The 20,562-nt window shown below is 42.2% G+C and overlaps 1 protein-coding gene across 1 annotated transcript in view; it reads left to right on the top strand.

Annotated features, from left to right (window-relative positions):
• vstm2a (V-set and transmembrane domain containing 2A) overlaps positions 1-20,313 on the top strand; it is a gene marked incomplete at both ends in the record, with an annotated part of 125,851 nt that extends 105,538 nt beyond the window's left edge. Inside the window, one exon of the mRNA XM_080515318.1 lies at positions 20,255-20,313. Coding sequence (XP_080371444.1) covers positions 20,255-20,313 — 59 coding nt within the window. The remainder of the gene's footprint in view (positions 1-20,254) is intronic.
• Positions 20,314-20,562: the final 249 nt, after the last annotated feature.

Here is a 20,562-nt window from a genome sequence, read left to right as displayed (position 1 = left end):
TCGGAGTTGTCCAGCTGAAATGGTGTACTTTTGTACTATAATTCCACAGATTTACTCTAATAACTGCCTGACCGCGGAGTCGACACAATTATCTGTCGGAGGTAATTAAATACTGTTGAAATCTGGGGGGGGGGAGGGGGGGGGGGGCAGCTCACAATTTTTGCGTCCTCAGTTTGTCACACAGACGAGGACGTCTCAGGTATAAACAATGTTTGACATGCTATCGCTAACCGTCATCACCGCCCGGGTTATCCCGCATGGAAAGAACCTATATGAGGATATATGCACATATATGAAACCTATATGCAGCATATATGACAATATATATGCTGTATATATGCACATAAATGCTGAATATATGCTGCATATATGCACATAAATGCTGCATATACGCATATATGCTGCATATATATGCTGCATATATGCACCTATATGCACATATATGTACATACGCATACATATATGTACATATATGTGCGTATATGTGCGTATATGTACATATATGTACATAAAATATAGGAAAACGGCCAATTTTATATATGTCACATATATTCAAAACCTATATTAAAACATATAAGTTTATATAGGTTCTTTCCACGTGGGATGATCATATGTGGCTCAGCGTCAAAAGCACAAGATGGAGAAACCGAAATTGAATTTCAAAAAAGTTGATTCAAGTGATGCCAGAACAAGTCTTAAAGCTTTTTTTTTTTTTTCTTTTTCCAATAAATACTATTTTCTCAACACTTTATTAGGAGGCAAAACAACCCAAAACAAACAATATATGGCTTATATGGTTATCAATCAATATTCCAACTCACAGGCCCTTCTCAGATGGAGCGTCTTTTTCTCGTGTTTGAATTATTCATCCATTTTAAGAATAGATTTTGTCTCTTTTTTTTTGTTTGGTTTTTGTTTTTGCAGCGGCATTGTAACTGGTAAATTATACTGGAACGTCTAATTAGTTCTGTCAAGGACTGTCAAGAATTCGCTGTAATTTTCTTGATGGTCAGTTTTTTCATGGCGGATAAGTGGGAGACGAGTTTACCGTGTTTCAAAATCAAAAGAAACAGCAGGACGGGAGTGAGTGGGGGGGGGGGGGGGGGGATTGTTTTGTATTGACGAAGTGCATTGAACTCTTCTTTATGGAAAACATGTTTGGATTCTCTCTCTCTCTCTCTCTCTCTCTCTCTCTCTCTCTCTCTCTCTCTCTCTCTCTCTCATGCCCTTTCCTTTATCAAAATCCTCAGTCTGTTTTTAAATTGAACGTCACTGCTGTCAGATAAAAGCAAAAGAGTGAATCGCGATCAAATCTAAGTTCCACACGCTGAAACAGTCCCACCATTTAGACTTCTGTGTGGAGGAGAAGGAGTGAGACTTGCAGATGAGTGAATAATCGGAGCGAGAACCGACGTTCCGCTAATCAGCTGTTTATTCGTCTTGTCAGTCACGGTTGTGTGCTTTGGAAATGGTCAGTGAAATGTGGACTAAAACACCCAGAACTGCCAATGAGTGTCGTTCAAATGTACTTGATGGATTTTTTTTGAGGGGGGCGGGGGTGGTGAGGGGGGGGGGGGGGGGGGGGGGGGGTTTGCGTTATCCACCAGACTGTGTTATCACATTTACCCTCCCTCGCAGCTGAACCGTCAGGCTGCATGGTAATGACATCCACTTGTGTTTTGAGCAGCCAGTCAGGCAAAAAAAAACCCCGGAGAGTGGATCTGCCGACAAAAGCCAATCAGACGGCTTCAAAATCAGAGGTTTGGAATAGATGTGACATATATAAAATTGGCCGTTTTCCTATATTTTATGTGCATATATGTACATATATGTGTATTTAAATGTGTATAAATGGATGTACATATGGTTTCCTATATTTTATGCACATATATGTACATATATGCACATACATTTATACATATGTTTTCCTATATTTTATGTACATATATGTACACATATGTAATATATGTACATATATGCACATATATGCACATAAAATATAGGAAAACGGCCAATTTTTATATATGTCGCATATATTCAACACCTACATCAAAACCTATATTGAAACATATATGTTTATATAGGTTCTTTCCATGTGGGTCTTCTCTCACTTAATTGCCATAGTTAAATTACATAACATGCCAATTACACGTGATACCAATTTCACGTGTTTGCACATACATAAGTTCTTCTTCGCCAATTATGGGCTATAATATATATATATATATATATATATATATATATATATATATATATATATATATATATATATATGTGGAAATAAAGAAGCAGTACCGGAGACCTATATATTCACATATATGCACCTCAATTTTGCCTATGTGTGGCATATATACGCATAGATGCAGCATATTTGTGCATATATCCTCATATAGGTTCTTTCCATGTGGGAGTTAGTCAGTCAGTCAGTCAGTCAGTCAGTCAGTCAGTCATCCAGCCCGGCCCGGGATCAGCAGCAGGAGATGGAACTGGCACTAAGCCAGTCTGAGCTCCCCGCGGAGGCGCTGTGGTGATTCACCTCGCCGCCTCGCTGAACCTGACCGCCTCGCTTGGCCTGGAATCGATATTCCACATCGCCATCTCGCCGAGCCAAAAAACGTTCTGGCAAAAAAACCCAAAATAAAACGTGCGGCGTGTTGTGTTAGGTTAAGTGGAGACAAAATGAGAAGTGTTCGGCGTGGGCCTCCTGCAGCCCAGCGGGTATCGAGAAAGCAAGCGCCCCCCCCCCCCCCCCCCCCCCCCCCCCCCCCCCTCCGGAAAGGTCTCCGCTCATAGACACTGACGCTCTCGCTCATTACACCTCAAAACAGCTCTTTCTTCAAAAACCTAAAAAAACAAACAAAGAAAAATCATGTGGTATCTGCTGTTTCGCTCGGAGAGTTGAATTATGAAATGACTCGAAAGGACAAGTTGACCTTGGAGACACAATAATTTAATAAGCGCTCCATTGTGAGAGTGTTTGTATTTATTTATTTAATTTTTTTTTAGGATTTGCTTGACTGGTATAATGCAGAGTAGTGCAAAACAAAAAAAAAAAAAAAAATAAAGAGAGAGAATTATTCACAAACAATCTTCCTTTGTTCTTTGCTAAAAATAGCACCGAGCACTGTCTTTGAAAAGCTTTTACCTGTGGTGCATTGGCGCAGGCGGCTGGGGAAAACAAAAACCACTGTATTCATGTATAAAAGCACACGTACGACCAAGTTTTGGTCGTACGGACTTTCTCTCGCCGTCTCTTCGGGCCCACGGGCTTTTTGCAACATACCTTTGACGTGTTTCCACTGGAGTCATCAGGAATGTCGCCCAGGTGGCGGCGGACACGCCAGCCGATGAAGCGACACGTCGCCCGCCATCGCCAGATGACATTTCTGATGAATACAGTCGAAACATGTCAAAGGTATGAAGAGGGGGAAAAAAAAGGAAAATTACTCTGAGCCTGACATTTCTAGCATTTCATTGATTTGTTCACGTACATTGAGGAGACAGAGCATCGTAACATGTGTGAAAGCGCCATGTCAAGTTGGCTTGAATGACTAGAATTGCAGATGCGAAGTGAAACTAATCGTCACAAAGTGCTGCAGTAAAAATCAGTTCTACTATCGAGGGCAGAAGTTGACTTGAGTTTTGCCTAATAAGGATTATCTCTTGACAAAATCTGTTTTTTTTTTTAAATTGTTGTTTGTTTACTCGGTTTCTATGGGCCACTGTCGCTCTGCGTCACTTTTTCTCGGAGTGTTTCCAGTCTTTGGAAATCAAAATCACATTTTTCCCCATTTTGAATTCAGCGAATGAGTAAATGAAAACACTTCAATGATAGTCTTTTCACCAGGAATCACCAAATCCGTGAGGGAACGATTGCTAGTCAAGGTGCGAGACCAAACCAATAATGGAATAATGCAAAATAACGTGAAACCTGACTATTTTTGTTGCAATAAAACCAATAATGACAGTATTTTTCATTTGATCGGGGAAATCCTGGTGACACCTATGGGGATTTTTCGATATTCTATTTATTTATTTTCCACAACTTCTCACATATAATTCATGATTTTCACTTGTACATGAATTACTTTGAAAATAAACACTTCAAATGTGTAGGTTTTTGGCGTAAATGAGTCAAATGCAGACCTCACACAGCCGGAGACTCATGGAACTGAAGGAGACGGAAACGTGAGGAAAGAGATTTGCTTTCTGCTCGTAACTGATCGTCGGCGCGATACAAAGAACGGACTCAATCTGACGCCAGACGGGTACAAAGGAGCAGCGGGCTTGTGTCAGCATGGCAGAATTGTAGTGTGTGCTGGTGTGGCTGGTACCGAGGGGGGGGGGGGGGTTCTGCATGGCTCGTCCCATAGAGCAAGAAGTCATGGGAGGGTTTTGTCACGCCTGAACGCCCGGCTTCTTGCAGCCCTGAAACAAACTCGGACTCTTGTGAGAAGAATCCAGACCACCACCTCCTCCACCACCGCCTCCTCCACCTTCAGGTGCTGTGTTTGTGCTTTGCCTAATTTGTGCTCTGTGCACACAAAGCGCTCGGGGGGGGGGGGGGGGGGTTTGCTTAGCATACTGCCATTACGCTCCGGCTCCGCGGTTGTTCCGTTCACTCGCACAAAATAGATACAGTGGCTTCAAAAACAGAAAGGATAATGAGAGCACTGCGTGTGAGTCGACACCGCACGGGCTTGCAAAGTAGAGTTTTATACTAGAAATCTCTGCAGTTGTGATCGATAAACACGAGCTGGGAGTGAGATTTTCCCAGAGTTAACCAACGGCGTGTGGAGTCAGGAGCGTCTGGGGTGAGGCAATGCCTCACATCATTGAGGGATTTGGTTCCATCCGGCGAGACGTCGATGACGATCTTGTATTCGTGCGTGTACAGGCGCGGTTTTTTTTTTTGGTTGTACTTCACTGTGAAGACGTCTCACTTGATCCTTTAATATGAAAAGCACCTACTGTACCTATTAGCGTCTTCTGGGAACAGAGACGGAACTGGAAGCTTCTCGCTGAGTTGTGAGTCGTGACTTGTGTGAGTCTGACTAAAGTTCTCTCAGTTGGAACAAAGTCAAATATTGGTGAGCGCATGTTTTGGTCTCTTTAACTTCAACCATCCATCATTAAAATTGGCTGTTGTCAACTGCACACATCCTGGCCCGGGGGTTAGAATTCGAAAACTGGTTCTAATTTATAAGCATTTCCTATAAATGTGATCCACTCATAGATTCGACTTCTGATATATCCGACTCGTACCAACTTTTTTCGGTATCACAAGCTCTAACTTGATGTCTTGTCGAAGCGTCGTGGAGAGAAGGAACCTGTCAAACGCTTGGCGCTTTGCAAAGAGCTGATGAGCTAGTAGCCGATCTCGTCGTCGGTGGTTGTGAGGGAGACAAGAGAAGCAACGCGCTTAAACATTCGAGCTCTCAACGCCGTATTAAATGTCAAGAATGTGTGTGTTTCGCATCCTCTGAGTGCCAACTCTGAAGATGCTGTTGACTCTTGTTCGAGGCAGTCTGTCAAATCTACTCTGGATGTCGCTTCGCTTTCAACACAGGTCGCCGTGTGCCACTGTCATTTTACACATTTCAATTTCCCTCCCAGCAATCCCTACTCAAACCGGTGTTTGAATCCGTCCCCGCCATCTGTCTGTCCCCTCGTCTTCCCTCCTTCTATCCCCCGACTGCATCTGGAACGACACAACATCTCTCCTGCATACTGATGTGGAATTGTTGTTTTGGGTGTCTTGAACTCACTGTTGTATTCAACACTACATAAACTAAATTGAACTAAACATACTTGTCAGAAACTGATAATGTACTTAATAAAAAATAATTATAAAGCAAAGAAAAGCGATACAGAAGAATTGATCAATTGGATCAGGTTGAATTTCTGTTTTTGTGTCTTCTCTCGGCTGAGCGCTCACCTCCACAGGTTTCTCCTGTCGACACTGATTGGCCGGGTGTCGATCTTGCCAGCAGGGGCATGAATCCTCGTCTCTTTCAGTTGCATTTGAGTAACTGGGTTCAGTCCATGAGGACCATCTGCATAATTGCATCATGTTTGTTTGGCGAGTGATGCCCACAATGCAATTTGAGGCTCTCCGCACAGCATGTGTTCCCCGTATAGGGAGGGTTAATCCTGTTTACACAAGCCAGGGTAATCCAAGTAGCAATTCATCTTTGAAATGAACCAGCAGTGTAATCCTACATGGTATTGGATGCCTTCTGTTAGTCTATTAAAGATATTAATGTGAGAATATCATCAATCTTGACCAGAAAAGGCGAGATTTCCAAGCAGCCGGCAGCCAGAATTAAAGTAATCAAATCCCCTCCCCTTAATCTTTGGAAAGCGTCCAGATTATCACCTGCTTTCATCTAATATCAGGTCATTTTGTGAAGATGACGTGAGAGTATGGAGACGAGAAACGTCTGTGACCTCTCTGAAAGGTCGGAATCCTTCGGATGCAGCTGCCGATAAGAGCTGCACAACACTGAAGGGGGACTTCAGATCATCACACCTCAGAGAACCGACACGTTCTCACAAAGTCTGTTGTGAGAAGCTCTTTGATCTCAGGAAGAAAAAAAAAAAAAGAAGGTAAAAAAAAAAATCGTCCTTGGTTTTAGGTATGAACTCTGACTTTGTCGCTCCAGAAGTTTCACAGAAGTGTTTCCTGTCGTCGTGTTTCCGAGTCCGGCCGAGCTTCCGCTGGCGGCTAGCGACTCTCCCGTTTCCCCCGTAGTTTCACGATAAAGCTGGGAATTCGTTTTCCTTCACTGGTAGAAAGCAATCCGGGCCACGGGGCAGCAAAGTAGCCCCACATTGCGACGCTCCCTTCAGGATGCCGTGCTCTTCTCAGTATGTTTGCATGTCGACACTCACATTATGCAACAGGAACATCCTCATATGTGCTGCTGTGTTTACAGTTACTGATCTGAAATACAGTCCAACTTTTCCCTTTGCTTTCATTGATCAATATGTTCTTGTACTTTACTTGTTTTGTACTCTAACGCCACATTCGGGAGGAGCTCCAACTCCTCCATCAGTGCAAACAAATGACCCTCGTTGGAATAATCGCTGAACGAACAGGAAGTAATGTGTGCCGTTCATTGTCATTGTTGTTTTTAATTCGAGGATTCTGATTGGCCGGCGTGGCTTTATGCTTCTCATTGCACGGCCGTCGACAAGGTTTTTATGCAGGTTCGTGTTAACAAAAACGTTTTTGTGAAAGATTTGGTGTGAAAAATGTTGTTGGAAAATGTAGAGGGGGGGAAATGTTTTTTTTATAAAAAACGTTGCCTCAGTTTTATATCTTGTCGTTAAAGATGATGGAATGTTGTTTACGCTGCCTGTGCCTTGCCAAGACGTTGGTTCGGCGAAGATTTTGAAATAATGCATGCATTCTCCTTCGAGTGAACAACGGCTGTTCTTAACTTCCTGTTTTTCAAAGTCTCGGCGTGAGACACTGCGAGGCATTGTGTTGTTTATCTGCATGAAGACATTTTCTTTTTAATGAGCAGAGAAAGAAAGCAAAAAAACACAACTCTTTGGTACCACAAAGAAATTTGGTTTTGCCAAAAGCGTGAGCACATTTTTCAAGGAAAGTTTCTTTTCTTCGTTCGGCTACCCTTTCGCCTGATAAAGTGCTCTCCTCGGTACACGCGTTCTTTCATTTCGAAAATAGGAGACTAAACAATAGAAACCACTACAACAGCAAATCAATAATGTATGAACAACAGTCTCCCTGCTGTTCTGTACAAGTGCAGATCCGTCGCCACGTTCTAGAGGGACCCGAGCACAATTCTGAGTTGGTTCAGCGGATTTTAAGAGCGCGCCGGCGACACTAAAGAAATGATCCGGCGCAGCTGTGCTGAGAGATGTGACCCATCATGTTGGGTTATACCCAAAAGGAGGTCATTATGCTCCGGCACTGGCAGCCCCGCTCGTGTATCGCCGCTGATTATGGGTTTTTTTTGGGTCAATCAATCCCCATAGAAACTGAGGAAAAAACAGACTTTCTGTCTGGAGGTCTCCGTCGGAGAAACGTCTTTATTTACTTACAATATGAAATGTGACTAATCTTATTTAAAACAAGCTAAGCCAGCAAATACCTCTTTTGTCACAACACTTAGTGATGTTATTGTGACATTTCCTCTCAGATCGGCTTCCATATTGTCTCGTGCACTGAGTGATTCAGACGCCACGAGAAATGTCCGGGTCAGGAGTCTGTCGCTGCCAATCTACAATCCTCAGCTTGTGGTTTTTTTAGACGTGATTCCGCTGGTCGTTGAGAGGCAAGCCTCTCCTCAGTCGCAGTTTCTTGACTGACAGTCAAGAAAACTTGCTGCATTGTTGAAGAATTGACTTTTCTCTCGACGTATCCAGACCGAACAGACCCTGCTGCTCTTCCAGGGCTGCACTCCCGCTCGTTCGCAACGGAGCCTCACCTCAACACAGCTGACGGCAATGATTGTCTCGTCATCGGGCTCTCTGCAGAGATTCGTCGTGACACGTTCATTCGATTCAGGCGTGTACAAGTCTGCTTGATGCGAGGCAACAGTACTCGCCACTGAATCACAATTGCTTTCATCGTTAGTTGCTTTCGTTCGGTTGCTTTCGTTGACCAACCGGAAGCATGCGGTTTTGAAATGAACTCTCGATGTCAAGAGGTTACGTATTCCCACACGGAGAGAACCGATATGAGGATATATGCACATATATGAAACCTATTTGCAGCATATATGCAAATATATGACAATATACATGCTGTATATATGCACATGTATGCTGCATCTATGCGTATATATGCCACATATAGGCAAAATTGAGGTGCATATATGTGAATATACAGGCCATATATTGGTCTCCTGTACTGCTTCTTTATTTCCACATATATATATATATAGCCCATATCTCACTTTGGCAACTGTCATACATTATCAAGACAATAACTAAGAACTAACTGAAAAACAATTATACAAGAAGAACTTATGTATGTGCAAACACGTGAAATTGGTATCACATGTAATTGGCATGTTATGGAAATTAACTATGGCAATTAAGTTTTAATATAGGTTTTGATGTAGGTTTTGAATAAATGTGACATATATAAAATTGGCCGTTTTCATATGTACATAAAATATAGGAAAACGGCCAATTTTATATATGTCACATATATTCAAAACCTATATCAAAACACAAATATTAAACCATATATGTATATATAGGTTCTTTCCATGTTTGACACCACTGGTTTTCAATCTGGAGTCAGAGACGGGAATGAAGCTTTGCCTGTTCAAAGATATAAATGTATATATGTCTATACTGAGAAATGAAGGGGACTTACATTCAGCTTTTTAACGTCTCAACCAACTCATAATGCTCAATTATTCAATGTATGCATGCTTCGCAGCAATGAATACTGTCAACATGTGTTGTTAGTGTCACAAACTGAAATCCTCCACAGTTTATGTGAGTACTGATGAAGCTCAGCAGCTAAATCATCATGTCATGCTTCAGGGTGTCGCGCTGGTTGAGTTTGATCGGTTGATCCACCAACTCCCCTGCTCAGATCGTTGCCATTAATCATGCTTATTATGAACACAGAGCCAACGCAACAGACGTCTGCCTCCATGTGTCGGCTTTCCGCCTTATAAGTCTTGCACATATATCTTCTTTATGCATCAGAGGCTCCTCTGGAGAAGTTAGTGAGCTGAAATTCTTCGACTGTTGTGTTGACTTTCCTTCGGTCGTGAACTTTGTCCCCCTTTTGCCTCGTTTCTCATCAAATAGAATCTAAACAGGCTGTGCAACATTCATCCCACATGGAAAGAACCTATATGAGGATATATGCACATATATGCTGCATATATGTGCATATATGACAATATATATGCTGCATATATACACATATGCTGCATATATGCACATAAATGCTGCATATATGCACATATATGACAATAAATACTGCATATATGCATATAAATGCTGCATATATGCACATATATGCTGCATATGTGCACATATATGACCATATATGCTGCATATATGCACATAAATGCTGCATATATGCACATATATGCTGCATATGTGCACATATATGACCATATATGCTGCATATATGCACATAAATGCTGCATATATGCACATATATGACAATAAATGCTGCATATATGCACATAAATGCTGCATATATGCACATATATGCTGCATATGTGCACATATATGACCATGTATGCTGCATATATGTACATATATGCACATATATGACCATATATTCTGCATATATGTACATATATGTGCATATATGTACATAACATATAGGAAAACGGCCAATTTTGTATATGTCACATATATTCAAAACCTATATCAAAACCTATATTAAAACATATATGTTTATATAGGTTCTTTCCATGTGGGGTGTTACGTTAGCAGCTATTAGTGGTGGTACGGTGTATACACACTTAGTTCTTCCGTCTGCTGAATATTTGGGGCAGCAAGACTGTCAAAATGAAGTTTTCGTAAGTTTTAGACTCAAATGAATTCCGCACGGTCTAAAGAAAATATATGTCTTGCTTCACTAAAGCCTCAGACGCCATACTGCAATCCTTCCATACACTGCCGTACGGAAAGGAGAGCGAAAGCTGAGAAATTGCATCAAAGTGAGACGAGACGTTCCTCCTACAGAATTCGCCCCACAGCCATCAGAGTACGGCGACGCTCAAACGGAACGCGGCGTTCTCAGCCCAACTGCTCGAATCGTGCTCCGTGAACGAGCGAGAACAAATGTGGATTTTTTTTTTTCGCCGGAAGACGGCTCGGAAAACATTTGCTCGTCGGGTGGCTTAGCAAACAACGCTGCTAAATGAAGAAAAGGCGCTCTCTCTCTCTCTCCGTTCCGACGACGCCGCGCAGTGAAGGGAAAGTTTTTTCCGGAGAGTCTCCGTGATGCAATCAGCAAACACAGTGACCCAACCGGTGACTCAATTAGCGTTGATTAAGCGCTACTTCGTCGTCACGGCTAATGAGGAAACATCAGTGTTGTCAACAACATTAAAAAAAAAATAATAGTTCCCTGTGGTTGTTGACCGTTGATCTGTTTGTTCTCACTTTGAATTATTTCATCCTCATCCACCATGGCTGTAGCATTTCCATTTGGGGAATATTTTATTGGTCGCTAAAGAAAAGTCATCAATTCCCTGACCTCTGATGTGCAACATAATGCAGTGAGGTCATTCCCCTGCTTATTGGTTGGGGGTCAAAGGTCAAGGGGGGGGGGGTATTCTCGTCATAACATGGCCAGGATAGAGAATTGAAAGTGGAACATTTTGGCCTTGGTTTGCCGTCAATCGGAATAAAACTGACATTGACCTTGACCTTGACCTTTGACAAAATCGCTGTCAAAAATGATTGGAAAGACCTTTAGATAGGCACAAATCATCCCTGAACATTTCATGCAATTCAGGTGACTAGTTTTTGCAAAAAGGTTATTTAAAATACATACACACATACATACATTATAAATAAATAAATAGAGAGAAAGATAGACATTCCTATTGAGTGTCAACTTATGTCTCGGCTGTGCTCTGACATGTACCAACGACACAAGAAGACCGCACACACTCTGCAATCTTTCTCAGCAGGATCTCTGCCACGGAGTACAAACGATTCATGAATAGCTTGAAGAACACGAGGCTGAGGTCGAGTTATCAATCAGACGCCGCATTGGTGGGATTTGCTGATTGTATTCCGATGGAGACGACGTCTCACAACCCTCAGGGACGACGAGACACCTTCAGAGGTCTCGCCTTTGGTCCGGGGGGCAGAATTGGAACATGCACACTATCAGGCGGTTGGTCATAATGCTCTGGTTGATGTGCGCGGACGGCAGGTCAGAGCGCATTTGTTCTCTTCAGTCGAGTCATTCGCGTTGAGTAAATACGGTAATTATTCCTCCAGGCACTCAGTCTCAGTGAGAATCATCCAGTCTCACAGTTATGGTCCAGCTCTCCCATGATATTGGCTTATTGATGTAAACTGGATCATCATTCCGCATTACAGTGGCGGAGACACAGATGAGAAGAAAAAAAAAACAGAACTCAATTTCTCCTGTTGTCTACTGTCTTCTGAGTTCTGCAGTCTTCATTCCGTGGTGAATTTACCCCTTCAGTTCAGCTGTGACATTTAGCCTCCGAACATCTAGGGATTATGAGGGATGGTGTTCTGCAAAGGCTGCAAAGAAACATGAATATTTAATACATATGGAAATTAGATCATTTTTTTTCTCAGAAACAACTGTCTTTATCTAAACAGATAAAAGAAGGCGACTTGCTGGTGAGAAGAGCTCTGTGATTAGTTGTTAGCCGGGGAAGGAAGCAGATATTTCATTGAAAAAGTAGAATTATAATATGATGGAGAATACAGCACTTACATTAATGATGGATTATGTGGAAACATAATAATGGTTAATAATAATTGGCTGAGTGTAAAGCTGCGCCTTTCTGTGTCTTGAGATGAAGTGAGCTGGTTGAAATGTATTTTAAGGAGAAAGTCGGGAACTTTAACATGCTGCCATACTACAAACCTAGTAATCTTTACAAAGCGCACTTGATGAGTCTTTATCCCCTCCCTCTTGGATTTTTTATATATCGTCATGTAAATATGTATGTGCCACTTTTACTGCAACACCAATTGTCCAGCGGGAACACAAGAAAACTAGAAACACAAGGAAACTAGAAACACAAGAAAACTGGAAACACAAGAAAACTAGAAACACAAGGAAACTAGAAACACGAGAAAACTAGAACCACAAGAAAACTAGAAACACAAGGAAACTAGAAACACGAGAAAACTAGAACCACAAGAAAACTAGAAACACAAGGAAACTAGAAACACAAGAAAACTAGAAACACAAGGAAACTAGAAACACGAGAAAACTAGAAACACAAGAAAACTGGAAACACAAGAAAACTAGAAACACAAGAAAACTAGAAACACGAGAAAGCTAGAAACACAAGAAAACTAGAAACACGAGAAAACTAGAAACACGAGAAAACTAGAACCACAAGAAAAGTAAAACCACAAGGAAACTAGAAACACAAGAAAACTTGAAACATAAGAAAACTAGAAACACGAGAAAACTAGAAACACACGAGAAAACTAGAAACATGAGAAAACTAGAAACACAAGAAAACTGGAAACACAAGAAAACTGGAAACACGAGAAAACTGGAAACACGAGAAAACTGGAAACACGAGAAAACTAGAAACACGAGAAAACTAGAAACACGAAAAAACTGGAAACACAAGAAAACTAGAAACACAAGAAAACTAGAAACACAAGAAAACTAGAATCACGAGAAAACTAGAAACACGAGAAAACTAGAAACACGAGAAAACTAGAAACACGAGAAAACTAGAAACACGAGAAAACTAGAAACACGAGAAAACTAGAACCACAAGAAAACTAAAACCACAAGGAAACTAGAAACACAAGAAAACTTGAAACATAAGAAAACTAGAAACACGAGAAAACTAGAAACACACGAGAAAACTAGAAACATGAGAAAACTAGAAACACAAGAAAACTGGAAACACAAGAAAACTGGAAACACGAGAAAACTGGAAACACGAGAAAACTGGAAACACGAGAAAACTAGAAACACGAGAAAACTAGAACCACAAGAAAACTAGAAACACAAGAAAACTGGAAACACAAGAAAACTGGAAACACGAGAAAACTGGAAACACGAGAAAACTGGAAACACGAGAAAACTAGAAACACGAGAAAACTAGAAACACGAGAAAACTAGAACCACAAGAAAACTAGAAACACAAGGAAACTGGAAACACAAGAAAACTAGAAACACAAGGAAACTGGAAACACAAGAAAACTAGAAACACAAGAAAACTAGAATCACAAGAAAACTAGAAACACGAGAAAACTGGAAACACAAGAAAACTGGAAACACAAGAAAACTAGAAACACGAGAAAACTAGAAACACGAGAAAACTAGAAACACGAGAAAACTAGAATCACAAGAAAACTAGAACCACAAGGAAACTAGAAACACAAGAAAACTAGAAACACAAGAAAACTAGAACCACAAGAAAACTAGAAACACAAGGAAACTAGAAACACAAGAAAACTAGAAACACAAGGAAACTGGAAACACAAGAAAACTAGAAACACAAGAAAACTAGAAACACAAGAAAACTAGAACCACAAGGAAACTAGAAACACAAGAAAACTGGAAACACAAGAAAAATAGAAACACAAGAAAACTAGAAACACAAGAACCACAAGAAAACTAGAACCACAAGGAAACTAGAACCACAAGGAAACTAGAAACACGAGAAAACTAGAAACACGAGAAAACTAGAAACACGAGAAAACTAGAACCACAAGGAAACTAGAACCACAAGGAAACTAGAAACATAAGAAAACTAGAAACACGAGAAAACTAGAAACACGAGAAAACTAGAAACACAAGAAAACTGGAGTTTGGGTGTCTGTTTCCATGACAACGGTGCTCGGACCCACAGAAAACGAAACTTTTTGAAGATTTTTTTTTTTACCGTGCATTTACAGCCACTATTTCAGCATTAACGTGACGCCTCGGTGTCTTTTGGACATACGTGACATTGACGTTTACGCTCTGAGAGGCTCTGTTCAGGCTCTTAGAGCATAACCCTAACCCTAACCCCCTAACCCTAACAACCCTAACCCTAACCTAACCTAACCCTAACCCAACCCCCCTAACCCTCACCCCCTATCCCTAACAACCCTAACCCAACCCCCCTAACCCTCACCCCCTAACCCTAACCCCTAACCCCCTAACCCTAACCCTAACCCCCCCTAACCCTAATCCTAACGCACCTAACCCGAACCCCCCCGAACCCTAACCCTAATCCCCTAACCCTAACCCTATCCCTAACTGGCTCTCTCTACATTCGTGCCAGTACAGCAGGCACCTGGTGTGTGTGTGTGTGTGTGTGTGTGTGTGTGTGTGTGTGTGTGTGTGTGTGTGTGTGTGTGTGTGTGTGTACCTGTCAGGACTCTCAGCCGTCCCGACCCCCCCCCGGGGGGGGAACCTGCATGGTGTCATGTTTGTCAAGCACCAACTGGAGCAAATAGCAGGGAAGGAAGGACACATCCTCCATCCTCAGATAATTAAACGCTTTGTTTTCGGGGCTCTTTTCTCCTAATGAAGTCGTCCGCCTTGCGAGGGGCTTATATCACTTGGATTAGTGTATGTTGGTTCCCCCCCCCCCCCCCCCCCCCCCCCCGTCTCATTTTCCCGTCCCATCGCTCTGCGTCTGTGGCTTTTTTTCCTCTGACTCTTCGCTGGAGGCTGATTAATTATTCTCTGTGTGAAGGATGTTTTGGCCCCGAGCGATTGCCGGCTCCTCCGTGGCACTCCTGTTCTCCAGATCAGCGCGAGCCAAATGAGATGTGGTGGGGAGGAATAAAGGGTCAGAGCCCTCCATCTCTTTACCCTCCGCCATCCCTCGCTTTATCCCCCCCCTCCTCCCCTCCTCCCACCAACCCCCAGTAGCCCTGACAATCCAAAGCTGAACCGCGAGGAAGAAAGTGTCCCCGCGGACGATCCCCCCCCCCCCTCAGAACCGCTGCTCTGCTCTGACACCGGAATCTAGTAAATGTCAATATGATTTAGTGAATATTTTATTCTCCATCTCCTCCAGTCCTGCCTTGTTTTGCAGGCTTACATTTTTCTGTTTCTCTTGTGTGTCTCACTTTGCCCTCCTTTCAAGTCTTTTGACTTCAAAGAGTTATCTGAGCAATCTCTTCTTCACACAAATGTCCTGCATGAGATTATCTGGTTGTCGCCGGTTAACGTGTTCGCTCAGGTTTGATGCCTCCGAGATGGAGGCGAGTCAAACCGGCGGCGGCGGCGGCGGCGTTCCAGCATGCGGTCGTTAGTCACGTCAGAACCTCGGCGAACAGTCGCGGCCGCCCGCAGAGTGCCGACGGTATGCGCTCGTGGGAGAGCTTGTCAGAGAAGCCGTTGAACTAGAGGATACCTCAGTACCTTGTTCTCGTTGAAGGTGAAGATGTGGAACCGTCGTCGGTGGTGAAACAGAGCAGCTGTGGGTTTCCAGGTCACCCTTTCATCCACGCTTTGAGGTCGATGACATTGTCACGTCTGGGTCTTTTCCTTTCTTTTAGGTAGAAAGTCATTTTCCATCTTTTTCCGTGGCGATTGTGTGTTTTACTGTATATCAGAAGTGTCAAAGTGATTCCAGTTGAGGAGCCACGTCAACCTGATCTGACCTCTGGAGGCCCAACAAGTCAAATATAACATGTTAAACTGCAGATATGGACAAATGTTAAAGTCTTTCATCCCTTTGATCCCTTTGTAACTGCAATAATTTGCCAGTCTATTCTGAAATATACATATTAAAGGAAGTCAGATATTATATTTGCAAAAAAAAAAAACCCTGTCACCTTATCTGGATATCGCATTTTTATTCAGGATTAAAACAATTTGTCATCATCTGGAAATTGTTTTGAGTTTACGTGTCTAAAGTGTCACTTCACATAAATTGGACACCTTTATTGTGAAAGGTGTTACGTCATGTGACCTCCACAGATGTATTACTTAATTCTGACCAAGGGCGGTTTTGAAGGTCATTTTTGCCGATCTGGTGTTTTTAGATCCGCCTCTGTCAGTTTTCATATTTATACTAAAAAAAACAAATCACATGCGGCCGCTTCTGGCCCCCGGGCCGCATGTTTGACACCCGTGCTGTATATCTATTCTGTTGTCATGCGTCATTTCTTGTTCGTTTTATATTACGAGATGCTCGTGCGTTAATGTTTTTGATTAGTTTCTGTTTTTACCTCAGTCCTTACGATCGACAGGTTTTTCACTCTTGATTGCTCTTTACGCTCCAACGCAACTTTTCGTAGGAAAACTGGCTTATAGGTTTTATAGATAGTGAATCATTTAGGTGTTTTTGTGCCTCTTCTTTGTTCTACACTAAGACAGTGTAGATTTGATGGTGTAACCAAGTTTGTAGATCCATATCTCATCACTTTATGGAATATTTGGTTATTTAATTGTTATTTTCGTATTTTATTTCCAGTGTAAACTGGTCTACGATGCTGTCCTGTCAATTTGTTCCATTTCTTGGCCCAGATAGTATTTATGTCGTCAGTTTCTCTCACTTTGTGCTATTTACTTGGTTGATTCCCATCACTTTTGGTTGTTTTTAGTTTTAATTCATACTATATTTGGCCTCTTTATGGGACATTTCTATAGCTGTTCTGTGTTTAGCTGAAATCAACAGTCGTGAAGATTCAAAACAGTAATTGGCTGAAATATTTTAGCGTAGTTTTAGCACTTTTAGGCCACATGAGCCAAAATTGCCATTTTTGTCCTCGTAATTCTGGAAAAGTTTCGCGTCCACACGACATTTTTGGACTTTTCTTTTACGAATCCAGTTCTTGTCTTCTCGTTTTGATCAGATGAATATGCAAATCAGTCACTCTGGCTTCTTTTCCTCCACATTTCAAAAAAAAGTAAGCGACTCACCCGTTGAGTCACAAATACAGACATGAATATGACTGATTACCAGTTTCCTTACATTGGCGGGGGGTTGGGGGTGTGTGTGGGGGGGTGCCTCTGAAAAACGACAAATTAAAGACATCAAGATGTCTGTGTTGGATTTCAGGCTTGTGTAACCTGCTCGCAGTCTTTCTAGGTGACTGCAGCTGCATGGGCTACTCTGAATGGAGCCATATGGCATGAAGATTGAAATGCAGAGGAGGGTGAAACGCGAACAGGCAGCCATGTGTGCAATGAAATAACAATAAGAAGAGAAAGATGAGACGATGCTGCATGTTCATGTCGAGAAAGAATTTACTGAGGTGAACGAGCACGAACCAAGACAGACTGTTCTGGAAGACGTCGCACATGAAACACATCGATATTTGTCTGCAGGTAAAACCAATAAAAAAAATTTAAAAAAATCCCACCAATGCAAAAAGCGACCAGCATTGAGTGGATGGTGAATCAAAATGACTCTCAATGTGTGTGTGTGTGTGTGTGTGTGATAAAAAATTAATGCAAAAACTGGATTTCAAGGTTTGGCGCTCTTTATGTTTGACGTGATTTCTGTGTGTTTCCGACTCAGTGTTTCGGATCTACGAGTTTCAATCAGACCTTTTCTTACGTAGAAATATTGTAGATTGTTAAGAGGGAGAAAACTGGCTTTTTTTTTTTTTATTTCAGGGTGTCACGTGTGCGGTTTGCATGCTTCCAGGTCTCCGTGTACTTCCTATCCAAAGACAGGCTCGTTGTCTGTGAAATTGCCCAAGGGTGCCAACGTGTTAGGCTTCTGACTAATCCCGCATGTATTCTGCCTTTTGATTCATGTTGGCTGGGAGAGTTTTCTAACTCCATCACCTTAACGTGGATAAAAAAAAGATGTATAGATGGATCTTGCTTGAATCTGTACCCTGAATGATTTCTCCACGCGCCTTCAAATATATATATTTTTTTATTTTAGTCCGTTGTACCGACTGGCACAGTCATTAAATCTGTTATTCCCAAATGTAAATTCAGTGTAAAAAAAACCTGCACATTCTGATCCAATTCACCAAAATATCCATCCGTTTATTTTCTATATGGCGTCACCCTGCTGGTGCCGATCTCAGACGACTATGGGAACATATATGGTAAAACATCATCACAGGAGAATAACACAAATACTCCCATTCAGGATTCTGGGCAGTTTTACGACTTAAACTGAAAATAGAACCCCTTTATTGGTGTTTTGTGTTTCCGTTTACACGACAACGGTGCTCGGGACCACTTAAAATTCAATTCTTTGTTATAACGGCTCCCATGATGGAACTTAAAAAAAAAAAAAAAAAAAGCTCTGACACTGTCTCCATGGAAACAAGAGAATATGCAACTTTTTGAACATTCTCAGGTTCTATCTTCAATCAGGAAATGCTGCAACTATGTTTATATATATGTATACACACACGCACACTAATACATTGAATGTTTCGAGATTGTATAATGTACGATATGGAGCATTTCTAATTCACTGGTGCACAAGATAATCCTTAAACCCCAGTTTGAAAATTACTTTATAGTATTGCCGGCCCAGATGATGCAAAAAAAGAGGCGCTAACTTTGGGAAATATCTTTCAACATTGAGGCACCAGAGGGGTTGCTTGTATATATGACGTCATTAAAAAGTCATACGGACTCATTAATTCAACAAGAAGGCCGTTGCTGGGCTAATCCCCCACCGGAGGGCTTTCTATTTTCTCACAAAGCAGCTCTAAGGCAGCACACTTGGTACACTAGAGGGTGTTCCATGGGTCCTAGTAGATCATTATGTAGAATCTGAAAGGTCTTCTTCATAAGCTATGTCAAAATACGTCTCCAGAGCCCAAAAGGTGTTTTTTATGCACTTAGTGACCCTGTGACCTGGTATGCAAATTAGGTCATGGTCCCCATGGTGCCACTTCTCCCCAGGTGGAGTGTCCATGTGTGAAGTTTGGTGACTGTGGGCCCAGGAACTGCTGAGAAATGAGGAGAAATGTTTATATGAAAATACATGTATTGTGCAACCATGACGAGCAAACTTCAGACCCTACCAATCTTCAAGGTCAAGGTCAGGTCACTTGGTGTACTGGAGGTTTTCCCTGGAGTGTGTATCATGTGTGTATAAAATTTCAGAGCCCTAGCTCAAAAACCTAGGCCTCCAGAGCCCAAAATGTGTTTTTAAGCACTTCGTGACCCTGTGACCTACTTAATATGCAAATTAGGTCAAGGTCACCATAGTATCCCTCCCCCCTCTGAGATGTATCCACATGTGAAGTTTGGTCACTGTGGGCCCAGGGTTGCCGAGATATAGGTAGAAACATTCGAACGGACGGATGGACGGACGTACGGAGACTGTTTCAAGATCCCCCTTCGGGGCCTATCGGCCACGGCGGGGATAATAAAAAGAGTCAAAATTTGAATTGGCAAGAGAAACTTTTATTTGTTGGACTCAACGCCGTCGGCCATTTTAAAGTTGTCCAGATTGTGTTTTTAGCTTGAGTCGTATCTGCAGACAGCCAGTAAAGACTGCTGAAACAAGCAGGATAAGTTTATTCAACGTCTCTGCAGAGGTCGTCGGGGGGTTTGTTCCGACGAACGGCGGACGGAAATGGGAAACGGGGAACGTTCCTGATCGTCTCCATCTTGTCTCCACAGGTACAAGGATATCGTCCAGCTGTGGACTGGCCGTCCTCCTCCTGGCGTGCGCTCTGTGAGGGATGCCTTGTTATAAACACGAAGAACTGACATGGTTTGCGCCCAGATTTCTCGCTCTTCTCCGTCTGTATCTCTTCTTTCTCTCTCGCTCCCGTTGGCGCTCGACGCGAACGAGGGCGAACAACAAACAAAAAAAATTAAAATTAAAAAAAAAAAAAGATTGCCCTGTTTTTGCTCCCTCGAAAACCTTCCAACTCCCATCGGGCTCTCGACTAAAACCCTTTCCGCCGCCACCGTCGGTCGACCCC

Source organism: Blennius ocellaris, assembly GCF_963422515.1.
Source record: "Blennius ocellaris genome assembly, chromosome: 19".
Lineage (NCBI taxonomy): Eukaryota > Metazoa > Chordata > Actinopteri > Blenniiformes > Blenniidae > Blennius > Blennius ocellaris.
Note: the sequence above shows the minus strand (reverse complement) of the source record. Positions and strands in the feature narration are given on the sequence as shown.